The 15408-nt window shown below is 42.9% G+C and overlaps 1 protein-coding gene across 1 annotated transcript in view; it reads right to left on the bottom strand.

Annotated features, from left to right (window-relative positions):
• LOC149427343 (ovostatin-like) overlaps window positions 1–15408 on the bottom strand; it is a gene marked incomplete at its 3' end in the record, with an annotated part of 72260 nt that overhangs the window by 28798 nt on the left and 28054 nt on the right. Inside the window, 7 exon segments of the mRNA XM_089668107.1 lie at window positions 1702–1759; window positions 2370–2600; window positions 4506–4664; window positions 5549–5664; window positions 9441–9555; window positions 10310–10436; window positions 14270–14354. Of these exon segments, the coding sequence (XP_089524233.1) occupies window positions 1702–1759; window positions 2370–2600; window positions 4506–4664; window positions 5549–5664; window positions 9441–9555; window positions 10310–10436; window positions 14270–14354 (891 nt within the window).

The raw sequence follows: 15408 nt of genomic DNA, 5'->3' as shown, positions 1-15408 counted from the left end.
CAGAAGGTTTTACCCCCTTCAGGACCAGGGCATTATTCAGCACTGTGCTACTTTACAATTGCTTGGTCATGCAACACTGCACCCAAACGAAATTTATAGCATTTTTGCACACAAATAGAGCTCTTTTGATGGTTTGTTCACCACTGGGTTTTTTTTTTTTTTAATAGAAACAAAAAGTACCACAAATTTGAGAATTATACTTTCTACTCTGCTACATCTTTGGTAAAAACAAAAAAAATCCCAGAATACATTTAGGCCTAAAGTTAAGAAATTTGATGGCTTTTTTCTTTAAGTGCATATAAATTGGTTTGTGTGACAGAAAATTATAGCATCTACAAACTATGATATACACACACCACACACTGGAATTTACGCAGCTATAGATGCTATACTGGTAATGGGGGTGATCAGCAACTTGAATTGGGGATGAGATAGTTTGGGGGGGCAATCTGGCACTGACTGGGACACTGAGTGGCACTAATAGTTAGATATAATACTGTACTAAAGGACACTGGCTGGGAAGGGGTTAAGATCAGAGCACAAACAAGAGTCAACGGTGTTCCTGACAAGTGTGCTGCTTTTATTTACAGATCTGGCAATTTTCTCCCTGCTTCAGGTAGAAGAATTGGCCATATTGCAGTGCTGTTCTGTGTACAGTACCATGAGTTTGTAAACCCAGAACTGTGCTGTGCTTTCATCCATTTACTTGAGATGGCTGCAGGAACCAGCACCTGGATTGTTCATGATAGGAGTGGGTCTTGAATGGTGCTGTGGATCAGGGTATGCCTTTGCAATAATATTCTCTGCATACATATTAACATTTGTTTGTTTAGAGCTCTCTTTATTAGAAAGTATATTTGAAAAACTTGGTACCATCCCCTGTAATTTAAAAAGCTATTCTCCCTAATGAAAGATCACGTGGACTAGCCATGAACTATACAAGAGGCCTTTGACGCGGCATTTTCCCCTGAGTATGTTACCCCAACATTTCATAATCTTGATGTGGGTCTATGTACATGTTATATTACAGTATCCTGTTCTTTGCATTGCTTAGGAGTTGCTGAGTATTTACTCTCCACAACCACCTCTTAACCTGAATAGATTGTTTTACAAAAGTAAGGGTTCACATATCCTTTAAAGCACAAGTCCACTTTTGGAACAGGTTATATGTTCCACCCGTATTTAAAAAGGTGGAACATCTTACAGCTCTTGCTTCCTCTCCCTCCAAGAGGCAGCAGGACAGGGATGGATCCCCACCACACACACTTTCCACTTTACAGTCAGCCATTGTGGCTGATGGCTTTTAGTTCTTAATGGACTGCAAGGGCACTGGTGAGTGTTCTCGTAGTCTTGATTCTTCCAAGCCATTCAGTAACTGCTTACCTGTACAAGGTACAGGCAGACAGCTTACCGAGTGTCTGCAGGATCCAGGCATTGCACCCGCAATCTGCTGATCATGGGCACAATGCCTTATAGGCTAATGTAAAAAAAACAACAACTGCACTTACCTGCAAAATGACTCACATTTATTTTTTGCAAAAGGTGAACTTCTAATGATCAGATTAAAGTATGTTTAGACATCGAGATCACAAAAATGTGATCAACTTACAGTACATGGAATTTGAGAGAATGGTGCTATACAGTAAATAGCTTGGCGAGTGTATTGGACAAGGGTGAAGACGGCTGACATTCTGAACTTACATTGTGAAACGTCTACGGAATATTCACCGGCCTTCATAATCTTTGCTTTTGCCATGGCCTGCAACACAAAAGTAAAAAGTGAGAAGGATAGTGTCTATAGAATAGCCAATTGCACTTAAGCCACCAATTAAAAGTATTTCAATAGTTCAGAAATTGATTTATTCACAAAAATTGAAATGCAGGGATTTGCAATTAAATTTACAGCCATTGCCAATATGCTCTTAAAAAAAAAAAAAAAAGAAAAAAAGTTCCAGCTTAGTAAATGTACTCATTACAAATTACAAAACAAGTCTGGTTGAATGTGACTCCTTGCTGTCCAGGATACTATACTAGAATTTATTGTAGTAAGGTGCAGAATGCTACAGAATTAAGTGGGGGAATGCAATTAAAATGTGCTAAAAAGGTTTGGATTATGTACGGTTCTCCTGGAGCTTCAGTGTCGGATCTTACAGAGCTCCATGAAAGAGCCAGGGTTTGTGTTAGACAGAACCCCAACCTGGAACCCGAGACTTTATGGCAGGATCTACCCCAACAGTCATTGATACACATTTAGTTCTAGGTGTAACTGGCAATATTTTCTTTTAGTTGTGCCAAGTGCCCAAAGTCAACAGTGTGCAGCTGAAACTCCAAACCCCCCGGGTACAATATATTTTCCTCCATGTCCTCACCATGTAGACAAATTTGACAGTGGTTTCTCCTGCAGCCAGAGCATTTTCACCAAATATATACTGGACCCGGATGCTGTAATTTCTACCACATTGCAGATCTTCTGTGGGGCCCTGCAGTTGCACAAAACTTCCGGTGCGAGAGAAGAACCGCCCCACAGATCGGTAATCGTTGGAGTAAGTAGGCACAATCCAGTTGCCATCATTGCATTGTTCTTGGTTCTTGTAAATCAGCTGTTGAGTAACAAACCAAACGAAAAAAAATGATTCCAATACACTTTAGACAAAACTAGAAATTAGTACAACCTATTCATCTTTGTCACTCAAAATTGCCAGTATTTATACAGCACCAACCTAGTATTTAGGTTCTTTAAAGTCTGATGCCATTTTTTTTTAAAGGTTATGAGAAGAACATGCACAGGCAGGTACCCAATATGCCATTGGAGTCCTGCATTTAAGAACTACTATTCAGTGATGTAAGGGTTAATCACTGTTTTACTACCATCTGGCCTGTACTGCTTCCTGTAGCAGGAGTAAGAGGGAAGGGGGTTGGGCCAGTAGGTGGGTATTGGTCGTGCACATGAAAAAAAAGATGCAGAGTTGCACCTAGTGGGGTTACCCCTTGGCAGGACCCTGAACCCACCGATATATCAAGCCTAGGAGTAACGCAAGATGGCCACTGGTGCCAGAAGCAGTGGCATGACATCAGCCCCTTAAAGATGTGCATGCAAAGGAAGACAGTTGGGAGGAGCTACGTGCCATCATCACGCCTCTGCAGCTGGGGCTGGCTTCCATCTTGCATTTCTCCTAGGCTTGATACATCAGTGGTGCTGGTGGCCCCCTGTGCGAGTGGAGGATTACAATTTGGATGGATTCCCATACTTTGATGCCCTGTGTGCTAAAAATGCTGTCCGCTGCCTTCCTCATGCAGCTTAAAATAGCTAGTGATCGTACAAAGGTGGTGGTTTGGAGCAACACATGGTGATATATTTGGACCATTGGCAGGGCCGGTGCTTCCACTAGACAAACTAGGAGGCTGCCTAGGGCGCACTGCCACATCATGAATAATCATCCAACCGAAAGGAGGAGTGGCAGAAAGGACAGAGGAAGATGCCCTGTGTCTGGGGCCAGGGTGGCAGCTGAGCTGCCACTCCTTCCAGTGTTCCTCAGACTCAGTTTTACAGCAAGCTGGTTGGCGGCTTGTGATCACTTTTGAGTTTCAGGCCTTCTCTTCCCATTCAACAGCGAAGGCAGAGCCCTGCGACTGCAGAGGAATGTAATGCGACTCTGAGGTCTTATGTCAGAGTGTGAGCCAGCCGGCCATCCACTGCTTATGCAGTATGTCAGTGAGTGACATCACCACAATCCCAAAGCCTGCTCTTCTAGTGCCTGCTGATCTGTGTTTTGGTGGTGGTGTGTTGTGTCAGATCAGTCACTGTGGGGGGATTGCCCAGTTCAGGTGTTGTGTGTAAGGGGCTGGGCTGTCTGCCATCACAGCATTTTATTTCCCCACATTGCCTGGGGAATTCCAGCCTGGGATCTGTCAGTGTGGATCCATCCACCACTCACTGCAATGTCACCCTGCCAGCCACAGTGTCCGTGACACGGATTTGGTCAGTAATATTGGTGCTGGTGGCATCTTATTTTGTTTGACCTTTCATATAATAACCAACAGAAATTTGTCTAAGTACTGTATATTATTTACACTTTGAATATAACAATCTTACCAAAACTATTCTTGATCACTTTGTGCATTTGTGAAAACAAAAAGTGCAGCATCTATTTTGGGGAGGGTAGGAGGGAAAAGAAACTAGTGTTTGGAACTATGGTCTTACAGTGCAGGGGTTCTTGCGTTCCTGTTAGGGACCCTAACTAAATGCAGCTTGTATTTGCACTCTGTTAGTGTAGGGTCCTTTATATGGTAAAGTTTCCTACAGAGCAGAAGACACTCTGGATGATTAGTTGGCTTCTGACCAATTATGTGCAATGCATGCCTGTAGTACTTGTGATAGAATGTTAAAACCTACCCAACAGTTACAGTACCTGAAGTGTTGCAGAATGTTTTGGCGATACATAAATGAACTAAAAACATCTTAGATATCCATTCTGATGTAGCCATACAGTGCAATATCCACTCACCTGAAAGTTGACATTTGAAGTGGCAAAGGTTGAGGTATCAACTTCATATTGTGCTCTGCCATTCTCGTCCGATGTCAGGTTCTTAACGGTTATTCCATCCACTTGTATTTCGACCACCTGGCCACTCTCAGGCTGCCCCAGTGCATTCTCAACAATAACCTTTAACAAAGGAAAAGGTCAACATATGCTTCAGTTTTACGTATGCATTCTTTACAATCTCTTTAGTGAAAAGATTTCTTGCACAGGTTTTCAAAAAAAAAAAAAAAAAAAAAAGATAAAAATGCCATAAACCCCCCCTTCAAGCTCCTCTGCTTTGCCATGAACCCCTGATACTTTTGTTACGGATTCATGTGTGAGATCACAACATGGATAACTCAAAAGCCCATTCTCTCATCCATTCCTGCTTTAATGAGGGGCAGGTAAGACTGATGGAACAACTGTTGAACAAACAGAGTTAAGGCAGCGCATTAACATAATGATAGATTGCTAGCTTACATATCAATTGGAATACTGTTCAGGCAAAAGTAGAGATCAGTCCTCAGACTTGGGCCATCTGCATAGCCTTATAGTCAAAGCATAATCTTCTAATCAAGGCTTGGCCCATCTTGCTGGTTGGGCAAACTGACATACATATCTGGAATACTGTTCAGTCAAAAATATAGATTGGTCCTCAATTTTCAAAGCTGTATCATAGGCTCTGACCCTCTACAGATAGAAAGTTGGATTTGGACTTGGGCAACACAAAAAAAAAAAAAAAAAAAAAAAAGTGGGCCATCCATTGTTGACTTCAAGAAGTCAATATCAATGGGTTTAGAAAGTGGATCAGCATGTCAGTCAATTAGTCAGCAATGGAAGCAGCCATCTTGTTCCCATAACAGGTTGTTTTAGACTCCAACACTTATTTTAGACTCAAATCATGCAAGTTCTTGGAGTTTATATTAAACAAAGTAAAAGTAATTTATGAAGTATTGCAGCTGTACTGGCCACTAGTAGTCAACTTTTTTTATTGTGTATTGTCATCACAAAGTTCTACAGCTACTCACCCCTAAAGGATAAGGAATTCCTTTTTTGAAATATGGAAGCATAACCTTAGAGTCAAATCGAGCTCGGCCCAACTGGCTGGTGATAGAGATGGTTTTGGTTTCAGTTGCTTGGACATCTGTCATAGAACACAATACAAATACTTATGCTTCTGTATAAGCATCAGGAAGGATTGTAGCAAGTTAGTCACATCTTATGCAGCCCAGTTATGTTAAATATAGTGAAAACACTTGGGTTTCCCTACTGACCAGCCTTGAAGGGCAGTAGGGGAACTGTGGCCAGTGTGCAGAAGCCCCTTAGAGATAAAATCGTGCAGTAGCACCCCCACCCACTTTTCCCAATCTCATTTGTAGACAGGGTTGTGGATGAGAGGATATTTCCTTAAGCCCTCCCTGAGATCAGTGTCTATCCTGATAGCTTGGAAGAATCTATTCCTGAAGAGAAACTGAAGCCAGAAGGAGTAGAAAATATACACAGGCAGATGACATTTCCCACACCAAACCTCAAAAATAGAGGTCTCCTTTGAGGGGTTTAGAGATTTTAAACAATCTAGAAATTGGGCACTATATGGTTTTTAATTAGTAGGGAGGCTACCCTTCCCCATAAACACCAGTCTATACACCTGCTCCAAAACTCAGTCGGGGGGGGGGGGGGGGGGGATGTCCTTTTGATTGTTTGAGTACCCCATACCCCAACCCCTCTTCCTCAACCACATGAGCAGAACGCTTTTCTCTAGGTTCACTCTAGGATTCTGCGTAGGACAGGGGAATGACCAGTACTCAGACCCTATGAGAGCCATCTCATTCCATAGCTACCTCTGGCACTTAATTCCTGGTGGCTTTAAGCTTTTGAGATGCAATTCAGGATCATTACTCACAAGTCCCCAGGGCAACTGCACACCTTCCAGTTTCCTTGGGACATTGTATAGTGAGGGAAACAATGCTTCTCTAGACCAGATCTTGTTGGCTGAAGTCCTACAGCCTGTTTCTCAGAAGATAAAGTCAGATCCCCAGTTCTGCCACAGATAACACCTCAAATAGCAGCAACTCAGTCCACATGCTGCCTTCTAGGGCTTTGGAACCCTCACTGCTGAGGAAAGAACAATCTCCCCAGGGCTTCAAACTATTCACCTACCTCGCAACCTTCTAGACACTCCTATAAAGAGCTTGGCCACAGTATGATAAAATATTCAGGCTGGCCAATTCAATTGCCCTCCGTAGGTTCTGCAATTTTTTTCTCCCAGAGGCAAGGGGAAGCAATTGAACACCTAGCCTGTGAAACCCTGAGCAAACCAGAACAATCACTGCTCCCTTGACTACAGGAGGAGCCAAACACAACTTGCCTAGTATTCTACACTAGGTTGCTTGCATGCTTGAGGCTTGACATGCGAGTTGGAACAGGAAGGCCCAAAATAGGCTGGTATTTTGGCAACTACCACGTTGCTAGAAGGATCATCCACCCAACAAGATTATTTTTTTTTTATAAAAAATAAGGGGTATATAGTTATATCTGATTCCGGGTACCCAAATAAAAAAAAAAAAAAAAAAAACAAAAAAAAAAAACTCAGGCCGCTCCCTTTGGGGAGGCATCAGATATCAGACTATGCCAGTCTCCCTCAGGCAGCAGACCTCCCCCCCCCCCCCTTTTTTGTGTGGTCATAGTTTAGTTTTTCTCTCTTTTTTTCAAAAGGTTATGTTATATGGGATGAGTTTAAGTGTGTCGGAGGCCTTTGAACCTGATTATGCCTTGAGGACTTAACCCTTGATTGCCCATCTGGGGTAGATTTAATTTTGTCTTTGGTCTTACTCCTAGTCTAGTTTATTTTGTCGTCAAGGGAGCCTGTGTGCCCCCAAAATCCCTTTGTGACAAGCAAAATTGATAAAAAGGCAGTCGAAGCTGGGGAAGGCACGCGGAAGTCAGACAGAGCACAAGTACTACCACATACAAGGCAAACCAAGAGTTCAGAGAAACTGGGAAGCTGCTCAGGCAATGGAAGCCAAACTAAGCATGTCCTGTATAGAGAAGGCTAGGAGGTGGGGTGGGAAGTGATAAATTCACAGTAAGGGATATAAAATTTCACAGTAGAGCAGATAATGCCCATAGGTCAGTGTTTCTCAACTCCAGTCCTCATGGACCCCCAACAGGTCATGTTTTCAGGATTTCCATTATTTTGCACAGGTGATTTGATCAGTTTCACTGCCTTAGTAATTACCACAGCTGTTTCATCTGAGGGAAATCCTGAAACATGACCTGTTGGGGGTCCATGAGGACTGGAGTTGAGAAACACTGCCATAGGTGAACACAGAAGGCAGCAGTACAGCAATGAGGAAAAGAATTCCACAGGCAGGAAACTGCATGCTAAAGCGTGACAGTTGTCTGTGCCTTTTGCAGTGGGCAGCACTAGTGACCACTGCTGCTCGTGTATTCTGCCTTGAAAAGGTTTTAGTTTAGGGTTTTGTTTTTTTTTTAAAATTTAACCACATGCCACCCAGCCACTGTACATGTATGGCAGCACTCACAGGCAAAACCACGTTTTAAGACATGTGCTTTGTAAACAAGTAGGGGGCGCGCGAGGTGCGCTGCCGCCCTATTTGCCCTGTGGATCACTGCTGCAGATGTCAGTCGCCGGGTCACAGCTGCTCCTTAGCGGCTATGTCCCAGCGATCGGCGGCAATCAGTGACAGATCACAGCTGCAGTAGCTGTGCTGTCTGTCACTTCCTTCTCAGCTCGAGGATGAGATGATTGAGAGAGGAGTTTCTCTTGATCAGCCTTGTCCCGCCCAGCACACACCCCCACCCCCTAGTAAAACACTCCCCTCACTCCTATAACTCTTCCCTACAAAATAAAGTTAACCCCTTCCTTCCCAGTGCCATTAGTACAGTGTCAGTTTTTTTTGCACTGATCACTGTATTAGTGTTTTTGGGGATGTCAGTGACCCCAAGTCAGTATCCCCCAATGTCAAAATGTCCGCAGTCCCGCCGCAAGTCGCTGCCATAATTCGCTGATCGCCGCCATTATTAGTATAAAAAACCCCTAAAAATCCCAATATCTTTCCCGCCATTTGTAAACGCTATAACTTTCACGTCAACCAATTAATTTACACGTATTGGGTTTTTTTTTTTTTTTAAGCAAAGACGTCGCAGAATGCATTTTGGCAGAAATTTATGACTAAATTTGATTTTTGCATTTTTTTTACTGGACATGTTTTATAGCAAAAAGTCCAAAATATTGGTTTTTCTTCTCCTCAAAATTGTCAGGTTTTTTTTATAGCGCAAAAAATAAACCCGCACAGGCGATCAAATACCACCGAAAGAAAGCTCAATTTGTGGGGAAAAAGGATGTAAATTTCATTTATGTACCGTATTGCATGACTGCGCAATTGTCCGTTAAACTAGCGCAGCGCTGTATAGCAGAAAAATGGCGTAAATTGTAGTATTTATACCATAAATTGTAGACGCTATAACTTCAACAAAAAGCAATCAATATACACACTTACTGGGATTTGTTTTTACCAAAAACATGGAGCAGAATACATTTTGGCCTAAATTTATAACCATCTTTGAGTTTACTATATATTTTTTTTATAGCTGAAAATAAATTCTCTTCAAAATTTTTGGCCTTTTGTTTATAGCGTGAATAAAAAGCGCACAGATGATCAAATTACACCAAAAGAAAGCTCTATTTGTGTGAAAAAAAGAACGTAAATTTCATTTGGGTGCAGCATTGCATGACTGTGCAATTATCAGTTGAATTAGTGCAGCGCTGAGTAGCAAAAAGAGGCGTGGTCATTAAGGGGGGGTAAATCCTCAGGAGGTCAAGTGGTTAAAAATTTGTATAGGGGATTTACACCAATTATGCAACTATAAAACACCTATTGCAAGCCAGTCACTTACTTGTCCCCTTCTCAGTCAGAGTGGCCTGTACATTACATGCCATCAGGTATCCTGAGCGGTCAAGCTGTAATGTTGAGAGATCGATGTTTCCTTTAAATGTACCTTCAGAATCAGTCTATTGGAACGAGGAGAAAAAAAAAAAAAAACCCAAGATTAAGTTGAACCATAAATAAAATGAAAGCCAGGATTAGAAGCACATCTCCTAGAAGAGGCAATGAATGGGGACTGAAGAGTAAAATGGAAGACGCATTGATGGGATTTATATATACACACACACTGAACATTTCGTAAGATCAAGGATAATGGATGTTAAAGTTAGAGTGATGAAGACCTTGTACACATGGCCAAACTGAAACACCACCTGCTGAAGGGTGGTACTAACCCACAGAGTGCCTCCTTACATTACTGTCTACATCAGAGTGCACCCTTACATATGATCAGTTATCCCCACAAGCCTGCCCCCCTACATCAGGTGTTCCCAGCAGAGTGTCCATTGCAAGAATTGTCCTCATCAGAGTGCCCCTTGCATCAGACTGGCTCATTGATCAGGGAACCCGCCCCTCCCCCCACCCCAAAATCAACCCTGCTGTATCTGCATAGTGGGCTGCAAAAAAAAAAAAAAAAAAAAAAAAAAAAAGAAACACAGGACCATGACAGCATACTGACGATGTGCAATAACTTTGCCTGGCTTTGTACATCTACCCCGATTTGTATCATGACAAGGTACATTGTGAAATTGTCAGTTGTGGATGTAGTACATGATCTTGAATGATCAGAATCATAAAATGCAGGTACAGCATAGGCGGGTGGGTAATTTGGGTTTATGGCAGAGTTTAACATTTGCCAGTATGATCACAGTTGAATCTCACCTCTCCAGTGAATGGCACACAGATACCATCAGGACTCCTATTGCAGGTGTTTCCCATGTAATAGTTAGTTGGTGGTCTGCACAATCTGCCAGATATTTTTCCTGGAACCCCCTGATCATATGTGTACCTGGGGAAAGAACAAAACTCAGTTCTGCATGCAACACATTCTGAAATTTTGACTGCTGACTAAATACCAAACTGTTCTGGTAGTTAAAGATTTTCTATACACAAACTCGAGAATACAAGTCCCACCACACATTAGGATTTTCTGGTCTGGAGTTCCACCACAGATCTTGGCAATTGAAGGCAAAAAAGGGATGGGAAGAAAATTGCGATGGGAAAGATATACTGTATTTAACCTTAGAAACCTTCATATCTTGCATTAAGCTATTGAAAATGTGGGCAGGTTTCGTAATGGGCTATTGTCAAACATTTTTGGCAAAAAGACAATCTCTCAGTCAAGAGCCAGGCCTTCCCTTTTCCCTTTTCAAGATGTTCTGCCAACAACATACCATCGTCTAAATCAAACTTCTCCTCTGCTCAGCAACCTCTTCCCCAGCCTGGAACTGTTAGATTGGGCAGGAGGCCAATGTATAGCCCGAGTGTTGGAATACAGTGTTCATGTATTTTGTGCAACAACTAAATCAGTACTCCATAGAGTACTCTTCTACCAGTAGATGGCAGTGTTTATAGCTGCATCTATGGTATACTTGTTTTTTCCTCTGAATAAAGTTTCTGTTTCCTTGTTGCAATGAAGCAGAAAACCATATGTGGACTGTGCACTGCCTGTTCTGTGAGGCTATATACAGAATTTCTAACACTTACCGTATTTTTCGCCGTATAAGACTCACTTTCTTCCCCAAAACTGGGGGGAAATGTCAGTGCGTCTTATAAGGCGAATATGGAGCAGCCGGTCCGGTATTTCCACCGTGGCCATGTCAGAATACCGGGTCAGCAGCTCAGCTCTGCAGCGGGACCTTACCTGTTCCTCTATCCAGCGGCGTGCTGTCTTCCCGACTTCTGTCGTGTGGGCACTGGGCATGACAGCCGGGTGCCAACTGCGCATGCGCGAGAAGCGGTGCGCTTTGTGAATGGTAAAGCGGTACCTGGGACACATGACAGATCCCAGAAGCCGCCGGACCAATCACAAAGCGCAAGTGCTTCTCGCGCATGTGCACTGGGCACCCGGCTGTCATGCCAAGCGCTATTACAGAAGCCGGGAAGACAGCGCGCGGCTGGATCGAGGAACAGGTAAGATCAAACAAAAACGCTGCGGAAGAGCGGGTACCTGTCAAATTCAGGTACCCGCTCCGCACCTCCCCAAAGGTCAGCGGTCATCCCTGTGCTGTCCGCAGTCTCTGGTCATCCCTGTGCTGTCCGCAGTCTCTGGTCATCCCTGTGCTGTCCGCAGTCTCTGGTCATCCCTGTGCTGTCCGCAGTCTCTGGTCATCCCTGTGCTGTCCGCAGTCTCTGGTCATCCCTGTGCTGTCCGCAGTCTCTGGTCATCCCTGTGCTGTCCGCAGTCTCTGGTCATCCCTGTGCTGTCCGCAGTCTCTGGTCATCCCTGTGCTGTCCGCAGTCTCTGGTCATCCCTGTGCTGTCCGCAGTCTCTGGTCATCCCTGTGCTGTCCGCAGTCTCTGGTCATCCCTGTGCTGTCCGCAGTCTCTGGTCATCCCTGTGCTGTCCGCAGTCTCTGGTCATCCCTGTGCTGTCCGCAGTCTCTGGTCATCCCTGTGCTGTCCGCAGTCTCTGGTCATCCCTGTGCTGTCCGCAGTCTCTGGTCATCCCTGTGCTGTCCGCAGTCTCTGGTCATCCCTGTGCTGTCCGCAGTCTCTGGTCATCCCTGTGCTGTCCGCAGTCTCTGGTCATCCCTGTGCTGTCCGCAGTCCATTAGTTCAGAATTTTTTTCCTGTTTTCTGCCTCTAAAACCTAGATGTGTCTTATGGTCAGGTGCGTCTTATACGGCGAAAAATATGGTAGATGAGAGAGCTTTCGTAGTAATTACATGGTTATTGGTAAGATAAATGTAGTAACCTTTGTAGCCAAGAAGAGAAAAGTTCCAAAAAGTAGCCATTTGCACACAACATATTTAATGGTAGTGTGATATCCAGATAACTAAGAAGTCAGTTTGACATATTCAAAAGAAATGCAAGTTCCTACAAAATTTACATCGACAGTAAGCAAATCCTCTCATTGTGGAGTGTGTTTTTGGACATGTATATAGCCAGAAGCAAGCAGAGACCAATCACAACTTTACATTTTTATTCAATGTACTTGTTATATTTAAAGTGGGGCTTTTAAATATCACCATGCACACTTAAAATTGTTGATATTTTTTGCCCAATTCTGAATCAGTGCTGGGTTCTTTCCTATATGGCAACCACCCCTCTCAGATCTTTTATTTAGTCGGGGGGGGGGGGGGAACTAGAGATGCAGAAACACCTGGTTTTCAAAAAAAAAAAAAAAAAAAAAAAAAGAAGCTTAAAAAGCTAGTCTAAACTAAAGTTATAGCTCTAAAGCCAAGGACGGGTCCAAAGCTACAGGCTCACCTTACTCTGAAGTTAAGGAATCTACAGTCAGCTATCCACAGTCACTCTCCCAATTTGCATCACTGAACCCCATTAGCAGCATCAACCTAACATTTACTTGATCCATAATGTAGCACCCTTCTAGTGGGGTTGCCAATAGGTTTAGGTAACTTTAGGCTGGTTCCTCTGTTGTCATGGGAACAGGATTGCATTGCTTTTGGCTGTTTTGGGTGGGATCTGCTGGTTACAGGCTCAACTACTTCCCCCTGTATTCAGGAAAACTTACAGTGGATTGAGAGAGGCAGACCCTGGGCTGAATATTCATGCAACCTCAGCCAAAGCCTGGTCAGAGAATGCCCAGCATGTAGCGGATGTGTGCATAAATAGTCTGGTGCCTACAATGGCAGGGTCATTGCCCTGGTGGAAAGAGACCCAGCCTGGGAGGAGATGTCTGCCCTCCTGAGTTACCAAGCTGAAGACTGCAGGAGGTTCATGGAGGTCCCAGCTCAGGGAGAGTTGGAGGGCCTTTTGCGGAAGCTGAGAACAGTCAGGAGAAAGGTTGTTGAGGATCTGGCCTGGAGGCTCATGGTACAGGGTCTGACTGGTACTGGAAGGAGGTACTTATGGACAGTGTGTAGAGGCCTAAGATCCCAGAGAGTGTTGCTTGTCCTCTTTTTAAGAAAGATCTATATTTGCTGGCTCAGGGCTGTTCCCAGTGTGGGATTCCCTATAAGCTATATGTCTATACCCTATTGCACTAGAGGCCTAATTCAAAGAGGTTAATATTTACTAGAGTCTCCTCAGAGTTTACACTAGTTAGAGTATGCCAAGGTCCACCCTATACCCTATCCAAGGTCTTCAAACAAATCCAAAAAAAAAAAAAAAAAAAAGAATATATTTTCAGTCTGGGTATTGCATGGAGAGACTAAAAAAAACTGCTGTGAGCCAGGCTGCTATGCATGCAATAGGGAATAGGACCTGGGAAACAGCAAGACCAGTCTGGGGTCTGTACTACATAAATGTGTGAAAATGAGAAGGTAAAACCATGAAGGAACATTCAGAGAAGCATCCATCAGGCTTTTCTACACAGCTGATACTGGCTAAATACTTTGTATGAGAGAAACTGAAAATGAACAGGCTTCATATAACCCGATCCTCTGGAGCTTACCGGTGTCCTATAATGGCCTCTTCTCTCCATAGACTGCAGTACCCTGCTGCACACCATATGTTTGAGTCACAGAGGCAAGATCAGCAAAGATGGAAATGTAATGACCCAGAAAGTGTTGAGCTCAGTAAAAAATGGACAATAGTCAAAAATGGAAAAAAAAAAAAAAAAAAAAAAAAAAAAAACACAAAAAACCCCCAAACTTAGCACTTGTGACACATTTGGCATCATTACATTTATACTACAATTGTCTTGGTTAAAATTACCTGGCATTCACTTCAACAGAAACATTCTTGTCCAGGATGGTTATGGTATTGGGAACTTTCATCATTAGGCTAAACCTGGGCAAAGCTGAACAAAAAAAACACAAACAATCTTTAAACAAACACTTCTCTCCAAAGTGGTTTTCCCCACTTTGGCATTAATTAGGAGTTTAAGGCTTGTACAGAAGGTACTCTTGCATTCTGTCCTGGAGATCCAACAGGACTTTGTAACATTCAAAAGGAATACATACTGGGGATTCTAATCACCTGGAGCTTTTTATGGAAGGTTTCCCCATACAAACTATGTGCAATGGGTCAGAGCATTTCCCCAATGACTAGTACACCACGAGAATACAAAAAAACTTTGTTAAACATGTAAACCATTTCATGACCAGTGATTATTAAAGCCTATCGAATTAGGCTTAAGTGATTGTTAGCATAACTAAAATTTACATTTTATATATTTTAAGAAAAGGAGTACCAGATTAAAGCCTGCTTCTACACAATGGGAAAAAAAAAAAAAAAAAAAATTATTTATATATATATATATATATATATATATATATATATATATATATATATATACACACACACACACACACACACACACACACACACATATATACTAAACCCATTTATTATTGACAATTGTACCAACTAGAGTAATAAAAAAAAAGACACTGCCATCTACAAGCTGCAGTGGTCTGTATAAGCTGAAGCCATTTTTTCCTAAATGAGGTCTTTAGCATGCACGCAATCACCTTGTCATTGCCGACAATGATCACATAATTGAGAATCACTTGATTCTAGTTCAAGATCAGGGACACCGAATCTCTCAGCCATCGATCCCACAAGTAGTATCAACTGTCAGAGGGATTATGTTCAAAACTTGCTCAGAATGGGAGAATGTTAAAAAGTATAGTATAGCCAAAGCTCTTTGGCTGTGCTTCTCCTATGGATTACAGGAGGGCAGTTCTACACCCCTGTGCCCAGTTTAACCTTTAGCCTGCTGTTAGCTGACATAACTCAGCCAATTCAGGCCCAGAGAGAAAAAAAAAAATATATATATACATATATGGCGGTCAGGATCAATCCAGATGCTGGCTCAGCGAGTCACTGACAGCCTGTGCCAGCTGCTTCCA

This window comes from Staurois parvus, unplaced genomic scaffold, assembly GCF_062004578.1.
Source record: "Staurois parvus isolate SC_StPar_1 unplaced genomic scaffold, SC_StPar_1.0 ptg003853l, whole genome shotgun sequence".
NCBI classification, from domain to species: domain Eukaryota; kingdom Metazoa; phylum Chordata; class Amphibia; order Anura; family Ranidae; genus Staurois; species Staurois parvus.
The sequence above is the reverse complement of the archived record's forward strand: the minus strand, read 5'-3'. Positions and strand labels throughout refer to the sequence as shown.